A 14,827-nucleotide genomic window follows, 5' to 3' on the forward strand; every position below is an offset into this window, starting at 1 on the left:
GACACAGCCTCATAGGACAATAGTATATACAGTGACACAGCCTCAGAGGACAATAGTATATACAGTGACACAGCCTCATAGGACAATAGTATATACAGAGACACAGCCTCAGAGGACAAGACAACTTTAATTCTTTAAGCCCTGATGATGCATTAATGCATCACCGTGTTGGGGCTGAATGATGGAATAATGCGTCACTGAAGTAGATATTTTTCTGCATTTTTTTGAAGTGATGATATAACGATGTAAATATTCAAAACTGATTCTTACGTGACCAGAGATTGTCCAATATACAAGAGGGTCCCACTGAACAGGAATGGTTCAATACACCACTGGGTCCCACTGACCAGGGATGGTCCAATATACAATTGGGTCCCACTAATATAAGCAGGAATGGTCTGACACAGCTGGGTCCCACTGACCAGAGATGGTCCAATATTCAATTGGGTCCCACTGACCAGAGATGGTCCAATATACAAGAGGGTCCCACTGACCAGAGCTGGTCCAATATACAATTGGGTCCCATTGACCAGAGATGGTCCAATATTCAATTGGGTCCCACTAAGCATGGATAGTCTGAGCACACAAAATTGTCTCTTAAGAATCCATATTTTCTAATAATTATATTTCACAGACGTTTTCTATGATACAATGTAAGTAATTCAAGATAGCGTACATGTACATACAACATAATTTTGTCACAGTAAAGTAGCATACATCCTCATATATATCCATGTCACAGTAAACACATGTAATATACTGCCTAAAGTCTCCAATGTCACCATAATGTAACATATCCATGTCATAAAAAGTTAATTAAGCCTCCATGTAGAGTAATGTAACATACACCCTTAAATCAACTTAACTACATTTAGTTGGCCATGGAACATAGAATACAACTCCTACTGGTAACACTTGAGTACATTGTGATTGAAAAACATCCTTTTAAATTATTTAAGGTTTGAACTAGATAATAAATTGATCTATCAATGTATTGACCAAAAACTAAAGTGCACTCTGAATTAACCATGAAGCGGTCTGTGGAAAGAGTGCAGTTTGGTTTTCTGTTTTCTAATATGTGTAGGTAAGGACTTATCTGCCATTGACAGATGTGTTTGTCTACTTTGTACCTGTGGCACTGTTATATTAAATTAAGCCACGTTAGTACTTCAGGCATCAAAAATGTTAAAATTCATTGTCCTGTTGGAGCCTTCAGACTTAGCAGCTACAAGGAAATTCTGTAGTTGGCCCTGAATGAACTGAACAAGGAATTCACTACCTGTTGTGTTTGCAAAACAGCCCTTTTAATTGATTATAAAGCGCAGTTCAGATATGGTTTCAACAACATACAGTTACATTATTGTAGTAGCTTAAAGTACTTTGAAAAAACCTGCTTCAGCAAAATTTAATGTAATTCAACATACTTACTGCTGCAGTTTAAATTTGCCATATAGTTTAACATCTAAACAATTATAAACAATTTTGGGCATGTATATTTGAAAGTACTGAAAGAACTTACTGTAACGTAGTTTAACTCATTATTACCATAGTTATTTGTGAGTACTGTTCATTGCGAGGGTTTTATTTTCCCTATATTCATGATTCCGCTATTACAATGTATGTGTAAATTCTAAACAACTGTTCGAAATATGAGATGTGTCATAGTACGCATTATTACTCTGTGAAATTATAAATTAACAGCATAATACATAATTTTAAGATATTTACATGTTAATCAAATCTGATCTGATAAGAGATGCCCTCTTTACAATACATCTTTGTTTTAGTCGTGGTTCAAGATACATGATTTAAATACAGGGCCAATTACTAAACAACAGACTTTCTAGTAAAAATAATAGAAAACTGACCAAATCATACATGTTCTAAAAAAAGTGGCAAGACCAAATGCAAATGCAAATCAAACAAAATTGATTGATTACAATTCACTCCTATTACATATGTTACTTACTTATAAAGTACCTGTGGATTCTTTAGAGAGAAATTACTGGTGCATGATGGGATGGTGTATTACACAGTGAGTGTGCCAGATTTTTGCACACAATGACAAGCTGCATGCATGTGTACCTATTCCTGTGTCACCGGAATGGATTTACAATTATACAAAAGAATGCATTGCAAAGCAAACTAAAATAGCAATGACCAAATGTGATATTGATATACAACAAATCTGTGAATTATAGGAAGTCAGCAAAATGATGTTCGGAAAACGAAAACTCAGAATATTGACCCCGTGAGTTTAAAGCGCTATACAGTATGTTAAGGCGGTTATTTAATGCTTGTGTGTCCTAGCCTTTGTGAGACTGTCGGTACAGCATTGAGCCCTAAATAAATATCATTATTATGTAGATATTAGAAAGTGTTGTAATACATAATTTCTTTTTTATTTTATTTTCAGACATGCTATGATGAGTTACAGAGAATCGAAAGTTTGGAGGAAAAGTTCAAGATGTTTTTGCTGCTGACAAAACTAATGACTACAGCTTTAGAACTTCTTCGTGGCGGTCAGTCGCTACACTTCACTGCTCTTAGCATCATCAATCGTATCATTGACATTTGTATCGTCCATAAGAACCATGAGGTCACTTCCACTGAGTTTCTACAAAGTACAGACTGTATCCCTTTACCACCAGGTGGTGCTGTTGGTCAAGACGGTGTCAGTCCTCAACTCAAAAGCCCGAAACACAAGACGTCGAATAGCAGCCCCAAACAACGTGGAGGGTCCACACAATGTGCCCACCATCATCATGACGATTCCGCCACAAGTGCCAACACCAGTGCTAATACATTTCAAAGAATTTCCTCTGTTCATTTCAGGAAAAACTTTGGAGGACATTCAGATGGAGGTGGTCACTCCGAAAAGACAGATGATACAGAAAATACGGATAATACAAATGCAAATTCATGTGGAACCAGCGTGTTAAAAACACCATTGGAATTTCTTACAACTTGTGATCCTAGCCAGATTTTAAGTGTGCTTCATAACAGTATCACCATGCATAAGCGTATCATTGGAACTCGACAGAAATGTACACCAAGTACTCGTTCACGTTTCTGTACTCATCATTGTTTACAAATCCTAAGTGCCCGGATCCTTGTTGTAATGAGTCATGGACTACAGGTTCAGTATCGTATTGTGGGTGGTGGACATATCAAAACTCTCGTCGAGGCCTTAGACCCAAACCATGATCCAGTAAGTATATCATATCTCTTCAGCTTGTTGGCCTTTCATGTAAATATCTCAGGTTATAGAGAGTTGTCTGTGTAATAGGAAGGAGTAATGAAAAATACCCTGCCCACGTTGGGGCTCGAACTAGCGACCATTAGTCCCGTAGCCGAGAGCTGGGTAACCAATAGTCTCTACTTTTACATCGGTAAGACTAGTGTGGAAGGGCTCCTCATCAGATTTTTTTAGTTTTCAGAAAATTTTGGTGAATAAAATAATATGTTATGAAGTACATGTGTACATGAATCAGTATAGTATGTTGATGGTAAAAAAATTAAACTTACAATTAATGTGTCTGCAGTTTTCTCCCTTTGCAGTGTTAAATCTTATAACTTCCCAGTTTTGCAATTCATTATTTTACACAAATTTGACAGTATGTTTCACTTCCACAATATACTTATGTGTATACATTATACAGTAGTTTGATATACATTTATATAATTCAGCATTTGCGGAGTATAAACAATCATTTTTACTGATTTCCTTGTATTGTTAATTATGCTAACATTTACTTACAATGAAATGAACAATAACATCTACACACTATATGTACAGTTTATGCGGTGCCATTTGGTTGCCAAAAATAGTGATTTCTGAAGCATTACTTTTCAGACAGCTGAAAAATCAATATTCCGAGGTATATAAAGGACATTGCTTTCTGTGATTGTGAAAAAAGTAATAGAAATATTTTAATGGTGTTTTGTGAAATAAGAAAAAAAAAAATCAATAAATTTCCTGATATTTCTTTTCTAGCATTTATTGTGCCTACTGCTGCAGTCTCTAGCTTCCATTGCCCTAACTCCTAGTCATCACCAGGTTCTAAGTGATGCTGACATAGCAGACATGTTGATGCAGCTACTGTTGCCCAGCGATGAATGGTATTACACCAATCACAGTACCAAGTATGCAAAGTTCGTCAAGTACCATGCCGCTCGGATTCTCGTGTACATGGGCCTGTTACACAAACTTGGTGGTCGTGTTGACTTGTTTGACAGAAAGCGTAGGTACTCTTCTCAGTCTTGGAGTGATACAGGTTAATTATTTCATCAAAAAGTTATAACTTCATTATATTCCATAGTATATTTCTCCTACATTTCGTAAAATCTATCAGAGGTCTTGCATATAATATTGAAATCTCAATACTTCCTCAACTGCCCACAGTTTCCTCGGGTGGTTTGGCTCTGTCCTCTGCATTGTGTCAGCTCACATCCAATGTAGCATATACCGTATTTGACCTAATAAGGGCGCCTACCCTAATAAGGGCGCCCCTACCTTTTTTCAAGGAAATAAATCTATGACTGAGTGTCAAAATGGTGTTAAAAAGTAATAATTCATGTGAAATATTTTACTACTTATGTGTTCAATTTTCTTCAGCAAATTAAGTAACTGGAACACATGTTTTCGCCACATTTTGTGTATTCCTACAGGCTACATATGACATGTCAGTGCAAAGTTCTCAGCACCCAAAACTAAACACACATACAAATAATAACTTACCATCTTTATTTGAAGATAAAGTAAAGACTTCATTCTTGTTGATAAATAACTTTTGTTCAGAACAGAAAGCTAGTAAAAGACATTGTAAATCAATTATTAGGTCAAAGAAAACGATGTCTGATATGATCTGGGAAATCACCTGTTTCTATAAATAGAACACAAAAGAGTTCCATTTGAACATAAATGGTGGAACACACGTTCTCTGGTCTAAAGATCAGCTGGCATGGTTTACAAGTTTACAGGAGTATTCAAGTGATGTTTAAGCTTAATATATGATAATGAATAGATATCTTCATCTGGAATATTTTTATGACTGAATATTTTACCGTTTCCACAACCTTGGGTATTCTGCTATAAGGTATAGTCTGTTTCATAAAACTTCAGAATAACTAATCTTAATAAGGGCGCCCCCACTGTCATTTACCCGCGCCCTGCGCCCTTATTAGGTCAAATACGGTATATCATTTCCTTCTTTGTAAAATGATTTTCTGAAGTTGATGTTGAAATTATGTATTCTTTCTGACTTTAAGAGGATGCTTATTTTGTTCAGTTGAAAGTTCATAACTGGTTTATTTTTCATGGGGAGGTAATTTTTGCATTTATCGCAGATTCCTTCTGATCTGCAAAAAAATAAATAACAGAAATTTCCAAAGTACATGACTTTTTCCAATTTCCCTTGGGGAGCCCCATTAGGTTTAATGATACACAGGTAAATACTACCTACATTGTATCACAGGTGAGCTAGGTATCTCAGTTCTTGTAAACATTGCTTCTTCTTTGCTGCAATTAGGCTTACAGAGTCGAGAATCTGAATAGCTTCCATTGCTCTATCTGACCAACCTACAGTTGTCCTCTAGTCAGATTAATGTACAGGTTTCATCTAATCCTAAATTGCGTAAGATCTACGATATTTCCTTACAAAAACATTGTCTATTTTAATGGATATAACTGTATAATGTGTAATGAGAAAAACACTTGGGACTTTCTGATAATAATGAGTTGGCTGAAAAAAACCTTCGATATGTCTCAGGACTTTCTGATAATAATGAGTTGGCTGAAAACAACCTTCGATATGTCTCGTTAATTACAAGTATGATGGTTAAAAAGAAACATTTTAAAGTATTCTTAAAATTCACATTGAGTGTTTTTTACCTAAAATCTGGAGATAATAAGGAACCCAGTATAGTGCCAAGCAACAAGGTAGGGCATGTGAGGGATGGGAGTCAGTAATATAAGGACGTGCTGATTATGAGGCTAGAATCAATTTTAACACTATAGTCATTGACCAAACGGTTATATGTTCATGTCATGGCTCTTCAAAAATACACCTGTATCTAAATTAGTCTAGTACTCCTCATACTTCTGTTTCAATAGCGTTTGTGAAGAATGTTGATCAGGGTTGTTTTAAAACTTGTATGGCTAATTGGTATATGTGACCCTACCTTTGAAGTCAAACACTCAGATGATCTTTACCTGAGGACACCTTAGTGTTGGAAGGATTCTGGAGCAATTAATTAGCAACATCTAAGATTACATAACAGCTAATCGATACTGAAATGGCACAAAGTAATTGAGAAAGTGATGTGGTGTGGTAGAACACATTAATGTTTTTGTATACTGTAGGCTTTAATAGAGTTGATGGGTTTATTACCATGGCCAATTTGACACACGTAACAGCTATACAAACAAATAATCAAAATCTATTACATTAACAGCTTATTAGACACTTCTACTTCTGTTTGTTTATTTTGGGTAACTCAGTTCCATATTAGTTTTGCTTGACCCTTCCTCATATAACCCTGGCTGTTAGTGTCCCTATAGACACCTGTCCTCATAAGACACCTGTCCTCATATGACCCCGACTGTTAGTGTCCCTATAGACACCCGTCCTCCTATAACCCTGACTGTTAGTGTCCCTATAGACACCTGTCCTCATATGACCCTGACTGTTAGTGTCCCTATAGACACATGTCCTCATAAGACACCTGTCCTCATATGACCCCGACTGTTAGTGTCCCTATAGACACCCGTCCTCATATAACCCTGACTGTTAGTGTCCCTATAGACACCTGTCCTCATATGACCCTGACTGTTAGTGTCCCTATAGACACATGTCCTCATAAGACACCTGTCCTCATATGACCCTGACTGTTAGTGTCCCTATAGACACCTGTCCTCATATAACCCTGACTGTTAGTGTCCCTATAGACACCCATCCTCATATGACCCTAACTGTTAGTGTCCCTATAGACACCTGTCCTCATATGACCCTGACTGTAAGTGTCCCTATAGACACCCATCCTCATATGACCCTGACTGTTAGTGTCCCTATAGTCACCCGTCCTCATATGACCCTAACTGTAAGTGTCCCTATAGACACCTGTCCTCATATGACCCTGACTGTTAGTGTCCCTATAGACACCTGTCCTCATATGACCCTAACTGTTAGTGTCCCTATAGACACCTGTCCTCATATGACCCTGACTGTTAGTGTCCCTATAGACACCTGTCCTGATATGACCCTGACTGTTAGTGTCCCTATAGACACCTGTCCTCATATGACCCTAACTGTTAGTGTCCCTATAGACACCCATCCTCATATGACCCTGACTGTTAGTGTCCCTATAGACACCTGTCCTCATATGACCCTGACTGTTAGTGTCCCTATGGACACCTGTCCTCATATGACCCTGACTGTTAGTGTCCCTATAGACACCTGTCCTCATATGACCCTAACTGTAAGTGTCCCTATAGACACCTGTCCTCATATGACCCTGACTGTTAGTGTCCCTATAGACACATGTCCTCATAAGACACCTATCCTCATATGACCCTGACTGTTAGTGTCCCTATAGACACCTGTCCTCATATGACCCTAACTGTTAGTGTCCCTATAGACACCCATCCTCATATGACCCTAACTGTTAGTGTCCCTATAGACACCTGTCCTGATATGACCCTAACTTTTAGTGTCCCTATAGACACCTGTCCTGATATGACCCTGACTGTTAGTGTCCCTATAGACACCTGTCCTCATATAACCCTGACTGTTAGTGTCCCTATAGGCACCTGTCCTCATATGACCCTAACTGTTAGTGTCCCTATAGACACCTGTCCTCATATGACCCTGACTGTTAGTGTCCCTATAGACACCTGTCCTGATATGACTCTAACTGTTAGTGTCCCTATAGACACCTGTCCTCATATGACCCTGACTGTTAGTGTCCCTATAGACACCTGTCCTCATATGACCCTGACTGTTAGTGTCCCTATAGACACCTGTCCTCATATGACCCTGACTGTTAGTGTCCCTATAGACACCTGTCCTCATATGACCCTGACTGTTAGTGTCCCTATAGACACCTGTCCTCATATGACCCTGACTGTCGGTGTCCCTATAGACACCCGTCCTGATATGACCCTGACTGTCGGTGTCCCTATAGACACCTGTCCTCATATGACCCTGACTGTCGGTGTCCCTATAGACACCTGTCCTCATGTGACCCTGACTGTTAGTGTCCCTATAGACACCTGTCCTCATATGACCCTGACTGTTAGTGTCCCTATAGACACCTGTCCTCATATGACTCTAACTGTTAGTGTCCCTATAGACACCTGTCCTCATATGACCCTGACTGTTAGTGTCCCTATAGACACCTGTCCTCATATGACCATGATTGTCGGTGTCCCTATAGACACCCGTCCTGATATGACTCTAACTGTTAGTGTCCCTATAGACACCTGTCCTCATATGACCCTAACTGTTAGTGTCCCTATAGACACCTGTCCTCATATGACCCTAACTGTTAGTGTCCCTATAGACACCTGTCCTCATATGACTCTAACTGTTAGTGTCCCTATAGACACCTGTCCTCATATGACCCTAACTGTTAGTGTCCCTATAGACACCTGTCCTCATATGACCCTAACTGTTAGTGTCCCTATAGACACCTGTCCTCATATGACTCTAACTGTTAGTGTCCCTATAGACACCCATCCTCATATGACCCTGACTGTTAGTGTCCCTATAGACACCTGTCCTCATATGACCCTGACTGTTAGTGTCTCCCTATAGACACCTGTCCTGATATGACCCTGACTGTTAGTGTCCCTATAGACACCTGTCCTGATATGACCCTGACTGTTAGTGTCCCTATAGACACCTGTCCTGATATGACCCTGACTGTTAGTGTCCCTATAGACACCTGTCCTCATATGACCCTGACTGTTAGTGTCCCTATGGACACCTGTCCTGATATGACCCTGACTGTTAGTGTCCCTATAGACACCTGTCCTCATATGACCCTGACTGTTAGTGTCCCTATAGACACCTGTCCTCATATGACCCTGACTGTTAGTGTCCCTATAGACACCTGTCCTCATATGACCCTAACCGTTAGTGTCTCCCTATAGACACCCGTCCTCATATGACCCTGACTGTTAGTGTCCCTATAGACACCTGTCTTCATATGACCCTGACTGTTAGTGTCCCTATGGACACCTGTCCTCATATGACCCTGACTGTTAGTGTCCCTATAGACACCTGTCCTCATATGACCCTGGCTGTTGATGTCCCTATAGCGACCTGTCCTCATATGACCCTGACTGTTAGTGTCCCTATAGACACCTGTCCTCATATGACCCTGACTGTTAGTGTCCCTATAGACACCTGTCCTCATATGACCCTGACTGTTAGTGTCCCTATAGTCACCCGTCCTCATATGACCCTGACTGTTAGTGTCCCTATAGTCACCCGTCCTCATATGACCTTGGCTGTTGATGTCCCTATAGACACCTGTCCTCATATGACCCTGACTGTTAGTGTCCCTATGGACACCTGTCCTCATATGACCCTAACTGTTAGTCTCCCTATAGACACCCGACCTCATATGACCCTGACTGTTAGTGTCCCTACAGACACCCGTCCTCATATGACCCTGACTGTTAGTGTCCCTATAGACACCTGTCCTGATATGACCCTGACTGTTAGTGTCCCTATAGACACCTGTCCTCATATGACCCTGACTGTTAGTGTCCCTATATACACCTATCCTCATATGACCCTGACTGTTAGTGTCCCTATAGACGCCTATCCTCATATGACCCTGACTGTTAGTGTCCCTATAGACACCTGTCCTCATATAACCCTGACTGTTAGTGTCCCTATAGACACCTGTCCTCATATGACCCTAACTGTCGGTGTCCCTATAGACACTTTTCCTCATATGACCCTGACTGTTAGTGTCCCTATAGACACCTGTCCTCATATAACCCTGACTTTTAGTGTCCCTATAGACACCTGTCCTCATATGACCCTGACTGTTAGTGTCTCCCTATAGACACCCGTCCTCATATGACCCTAACTGTGATTGTCACTTTAGACACCCGTCCTCATATGACCCTGACTGTTAGTGATCCCTGGACACCCGCCCTCATATGACCCTGACTGTTAGTGATCCCTGGACACCTGCCCTCATATGACCCTGACTGTTAGTGATCCCTGGACACCCGCCCTCATATGACCCTGACTGGACACTCAACAAACAAACAAAACAAAAGAATGTATGTGTAGCTAGAGTTGGACAGTTAAATCTTGGTTTTTTCCTTTCTGTTACTTTACATCAACAAGACTCAGTAAGTGACAGAGGTCATTATCATATCTCTCTTCAAGGTCAATATTACATCATAGTCTGATAAAATAAAAGTTATTGTTTTATCTATTTTAATTTTCAATATATATGTGAATAATTCTGATCTGTCACTATTTCAGCTTTCAAAGAACTGTCAACAAACGCCTATCTACAAGTGCACTCCCCAGAGGATAGTTTTATAGAGCTGATGGCCATGGGCCAGGTTGTCATGTGGAATGATAATCAACATCTACAGGCCGCTTCTCTCGAAGGCTTGGTGGCCAAACTAATACAGGTAAAATCTTAAATTCTGAGTGGCCAAACTAATACAGGTAAAATCTTAAATTCTGAGTGCCCAAACTAATACAGGTAAAATCTTAGATTCTAAGTGTAATAGTGGTGATCGAGGTTTTATTCCTGTAAGACGTCATCATAAAAATACGGACACTCTGAGTATGGCTCAAAGCTCCAAACGTCCAGATCTAGAGATCACCCGTGCATTACACGCATCTCTATGGGTATTACATTACAAAAGCGAATAGATCGGGTCACAGACAAGTTGGTAAAAGTCCTGTCCACTCAGAAGGAAAATGTATGTCTGACTCTAACAAAGAATATATCCCGCCAATAAAACAACCAATGAAATAACAGACACTGCATGACGTAACATATCACACAGACTGACAACTCGGACACTACAATTACGGAGTACAACACAAACGAAACGAACGCACACAAAACGTATACATAACTACAATAATACGGACGATACTATAACTGACGAATTAAGTTACGGATGCGTTACATATTACGTTGGACGGACGGGAAACTCCTATAAAAAAAAACTATCAAACACACTAAAATATGTCCCTGCTACATGAGTGCCCAAGCTGATACAGTAAAATCTCAAGATCTGAGTTCCCAAACTAATACAGGTAAAATCTCCTGACAGCTTTGTGACTAAAATAATGCAGGTAAAGTCTCATATGGCTTTGTGGCCAAACAAATACAGGTAAAACCTCATGGCTTTGGTGGCCACCCTTATACAGGTAAAACCTCATGGCTTTGGTGGCCACCCTTATACAGGTAAAACCTCATGGCTTTGGTGGCCACCCTTATACAGGTAAAACCTCATGGCTTTGGTGGCCACCCTTATACAGGTAAAACCTCATGGCTTTGGTGGCCACCCTTATACAGGTAAAACCTCATGGCTTTGGTGGCCACCCTTATACAGGTAAAACCTCATGGCTTTGGTGGCCACCCTTATACAGGTAAAACCTCATGGCTTTGGTGGCCACCCTTATACAGGTAAAATCTCATGGCTTTGGTGGCCACCCTTATACAGGTAAAATCTCATGGCTTTGGTGGCCACCCTTATACAGGTAAAACCTCATGGCTTTGGTGGCCACCCTTATACAGGTAAAATCTCATGGCTTTGGTGGCCACCCTTATACAGGTAAAACCTCATGGCTTTGGTGGCCACCCTTATACAGGTAAAACCTCATGGCTTTGGTGGCCACCCTTATACAGGTAAAACCTCATGGCTTTGGTGGCCACCCTTATACAGGTAAAATCTCATGGCTTTGGTGGCCACCCTTATACAGGTAAAACCTCATGGTTTTGGTGGCCACCCTTATACAGGTAAAACCTCATGGCTTTGGTGGCCACCCTTATACAGGTAAAACCTCATGGCTTTGGTGGCCACCCTTATACAGGTAAAACCTCATGGCTTTGGTGGCCACCCTTATACAGGTAAAATCTCATGGCTTTGGTGGCCACCCTTATACAGGTAAAACCTCATGGCTTTGGTGGCCACCCTTATACAGGTAAAACCTCATGGCTTTGGTGGCCACCCTTATACAGGTAAAACCTCATGGCTTTGGTGGCCACCCTTATACAGGTAAAACCTCATGGCTTTGGTGGCCACCCTTATACAGGTAAAACCTCATGGCTTTGGTGGCCACCCTTATACAGGTAAAACCTCATGGCTTTGGTGGCCACCCTTATACAGGTAAAATCTCCTGACAGCTTGGTGACTAAAATAATACAGGTAAAACCTCATGGCTTTGGTGGCCACCCTTATACAGGTAAAACCTCATGGCTTTGGTGGCCACCCTTATACAGGTAAAACCTCATGGCTTTGGTGGCCACCCTTATACAGGTAAAACCTCATGGCTTTGGTGGCCACCCTTATACAGGTAAAACCTCATGGCTTTGGTGGCCACCCTTATACAGGTAAAGTCTCATATGGCTTTGGTGGCCACCCTTATACAGGTAAAACCTCATGGCTTTGGTGGCCACCCTTATACAGGTAAAACCTCATGGCTTTGGTGGCCACCCTTATACAGGTAAAACCTCATGGCTTTGGTGGCCACCCTTATACAGGTAAAATCTCATGGCTTTGGTGGCCACCCTTATACAGGTAAAACCTCATGGCTTTGGTGGCCACCCTTATACAGGTAAAATCTCATGGCTTTGGTGGCCACCCTTATACAGGTAAAACCTCATGGCTTTGGTGGCCACCCTTATACAGGTAAAACCTCATGGCTTTGGTGGCCACCCTTATACAGGTAAAACCTCATGGCTTTGGTGGCCACCCTTATACAGGTAAAACCTCATGGCTTTGGTGGCCACCCTTATACAGGTAAAACCTCATGGCTTTGGTGGCCACCCTTATACAGGTAAAACCTCATGGCTTTGGTGGCCACCCTTATACAGGTAAAATCTCATGGCTTTGGTGGCCACCCTTATACAGGTAAAACCTCATGGCTTTGGTGGCCACCCTTATACAGGTAAAACCTCATGGCTTTGGTGGCCACCCTTATACAGGTAAAACCTCATGGCTTTGGTGGCCACCCTTATACAGGTAAAATCTCCTGACAGCTTGGTGACCGAAATAATGCAGGTAAAGACTCAAATGGCTTTGTGGCCAAAATCAATACAGGTAAAATCTCCTAAGGTCCAAAGGGGACAACCCAATTAATTATAAGTACATGTAGGTAGGTATGCATGTATCTTAGTCAATTAATAAACGCAATTTCTTTTAAGATGACTCATTGAAAGTTTCAAATATTGTGGCGTTTAATATCAAATCCAAATTGTATTAAATAGACGTTCAGTGTTATGTAAAAAATGTAGTCCAAGAAAGACAACTCTTGTATAACAATATACATCCCTGTACTGTGTAACAGTATTTCATAATGTTATGTTTTAATGATATATCCCTTTTAACTGTTTATATTCAAAGCGTTATATGATGGAAAAATCGCTCCTTTAGCTCTTTTCAAGACAGTATTATTACATTATATCACTTTACATATTGATGTACATGGTAGCAATGTAACTAACTTTTATAGGACTTCATCCTCTGTCAATATTTTTTTCTTAAGTCGATATAACCGTGTATTGACCTTATCAAAATGCTTTAATTGTACAATGCTTGTTTATATTTGTTTATATTTTGATGATCTACTTAAGGATTATACATTTCAAACTTATTGGAAGTCTGATTTTTCATCTCAGACCTCTAGGAAGTTTGACTTTCCCCTCAGACTTGAAGTCTGACTTTCCTTTCAAACTTATTTGAAGTCTGACTTTCCTTTCAAACTTATTTGAAGTCTGACTTTCCTTTCAAACTTATTTGAAGTCTGACTTTCCTTTCAGACTTATTTGAAGTCTGACTTTCCTTTCAAACTTATTTGAAGTCTGACTTTCCTTTCAGACTTATTTGAAGTCTGACTTTTCTCTCAGACCTATTTGAAGTCTGACTTTTCTCTCAGACCTATTTGAAGTCTGGCTTTCCTCTCAGACTTATTTGAAGTCTGACTTGACTCTCAGACTTGAAGTCTGATTTTCCTTTCAAACTTATTTGAAGTCTGATTTTCCTTTCAGACTTATTTGAAGTTTGACTTTCCTCTCATACTTAGTTGAAGTCTGACTTTCTTCTCAGACTTAGTTGAAGTCTGACTTTCTTCTCAGACTTATTTGAAGTCTGACTTTCCTCTCAGACTTATTTGAAGTTTGACTTTCCTCTCAGACTTATTTGAAGTCTGACTTTCCTCTCAGACTTAGTTGAAGTCTGACTTTCCTCTCAGACTTAGTTGAAGTCTGACTTTCCTTCTCAGACTTATTTGAAGTCTGGCTTTCCTCTCAGACTTATTTGAAGTCTGACTTTCCTCTCAAACTTATTTGAAGTCTGACTTTCTACTCAGACTTATTTGAAGTCTGACTTTCCTCTCAGACTTATTTGAAGTCTGATTTTCCTCTCAGACTTAGTTGAAGTCTGACTTTCCTCTCAGACTTATTTGAAGTCTGACTTTCCTCTCAGACTTATTTGAAGTCTGACTTTCCTCTCAAACTTATTTGAAGCCTGACTTGAAAGTCTGGCTTTCCTCTCAGACTTAGTTTGAGTCTGACTTTCCTCTCAGATACATGATATTTGTATATAAGTTTTGTA

The 14,827-nt window shown here is 40.1% G+C and overlaps 1 protein-coding gene across 1 annotated transcript in view; it reads left to right on the forward strand.

Moving 5' to 3' along the window:
• Positions 1 to 14,827, forward strand: part of LOC117339028 — a 146,809-nt gene that overhangs the window by 57,452 nt on the left and 74,530 nt on the right. The window contains 3 exon segments of the mRNA XM_033900392.1: positions 2,417 to 3,211; positions 3,998 to 4,244; positions 10,512 to 10,666. Coding sequence (XP_033756283.1) covers positions 2,417 to 3,211; positions 3,998 to 4,244; positions 10,512 to 10,666 — 1,197 coding nt within the window.

Source organism: Pecten maximus, chromosome 12 (genome assembly GCF_902652985.1).
Source record: "Pecten maximus chromosome 12, xPecMax1.1, whole genome shotgun sequence".
Classification (NCBI taxonomy): domain Eukaryota; kingdom Metazoa; phylum Mollusca; class Bivalvia; order Pectinida; family Pectinidae; genus Pecten; species Pecten maximus.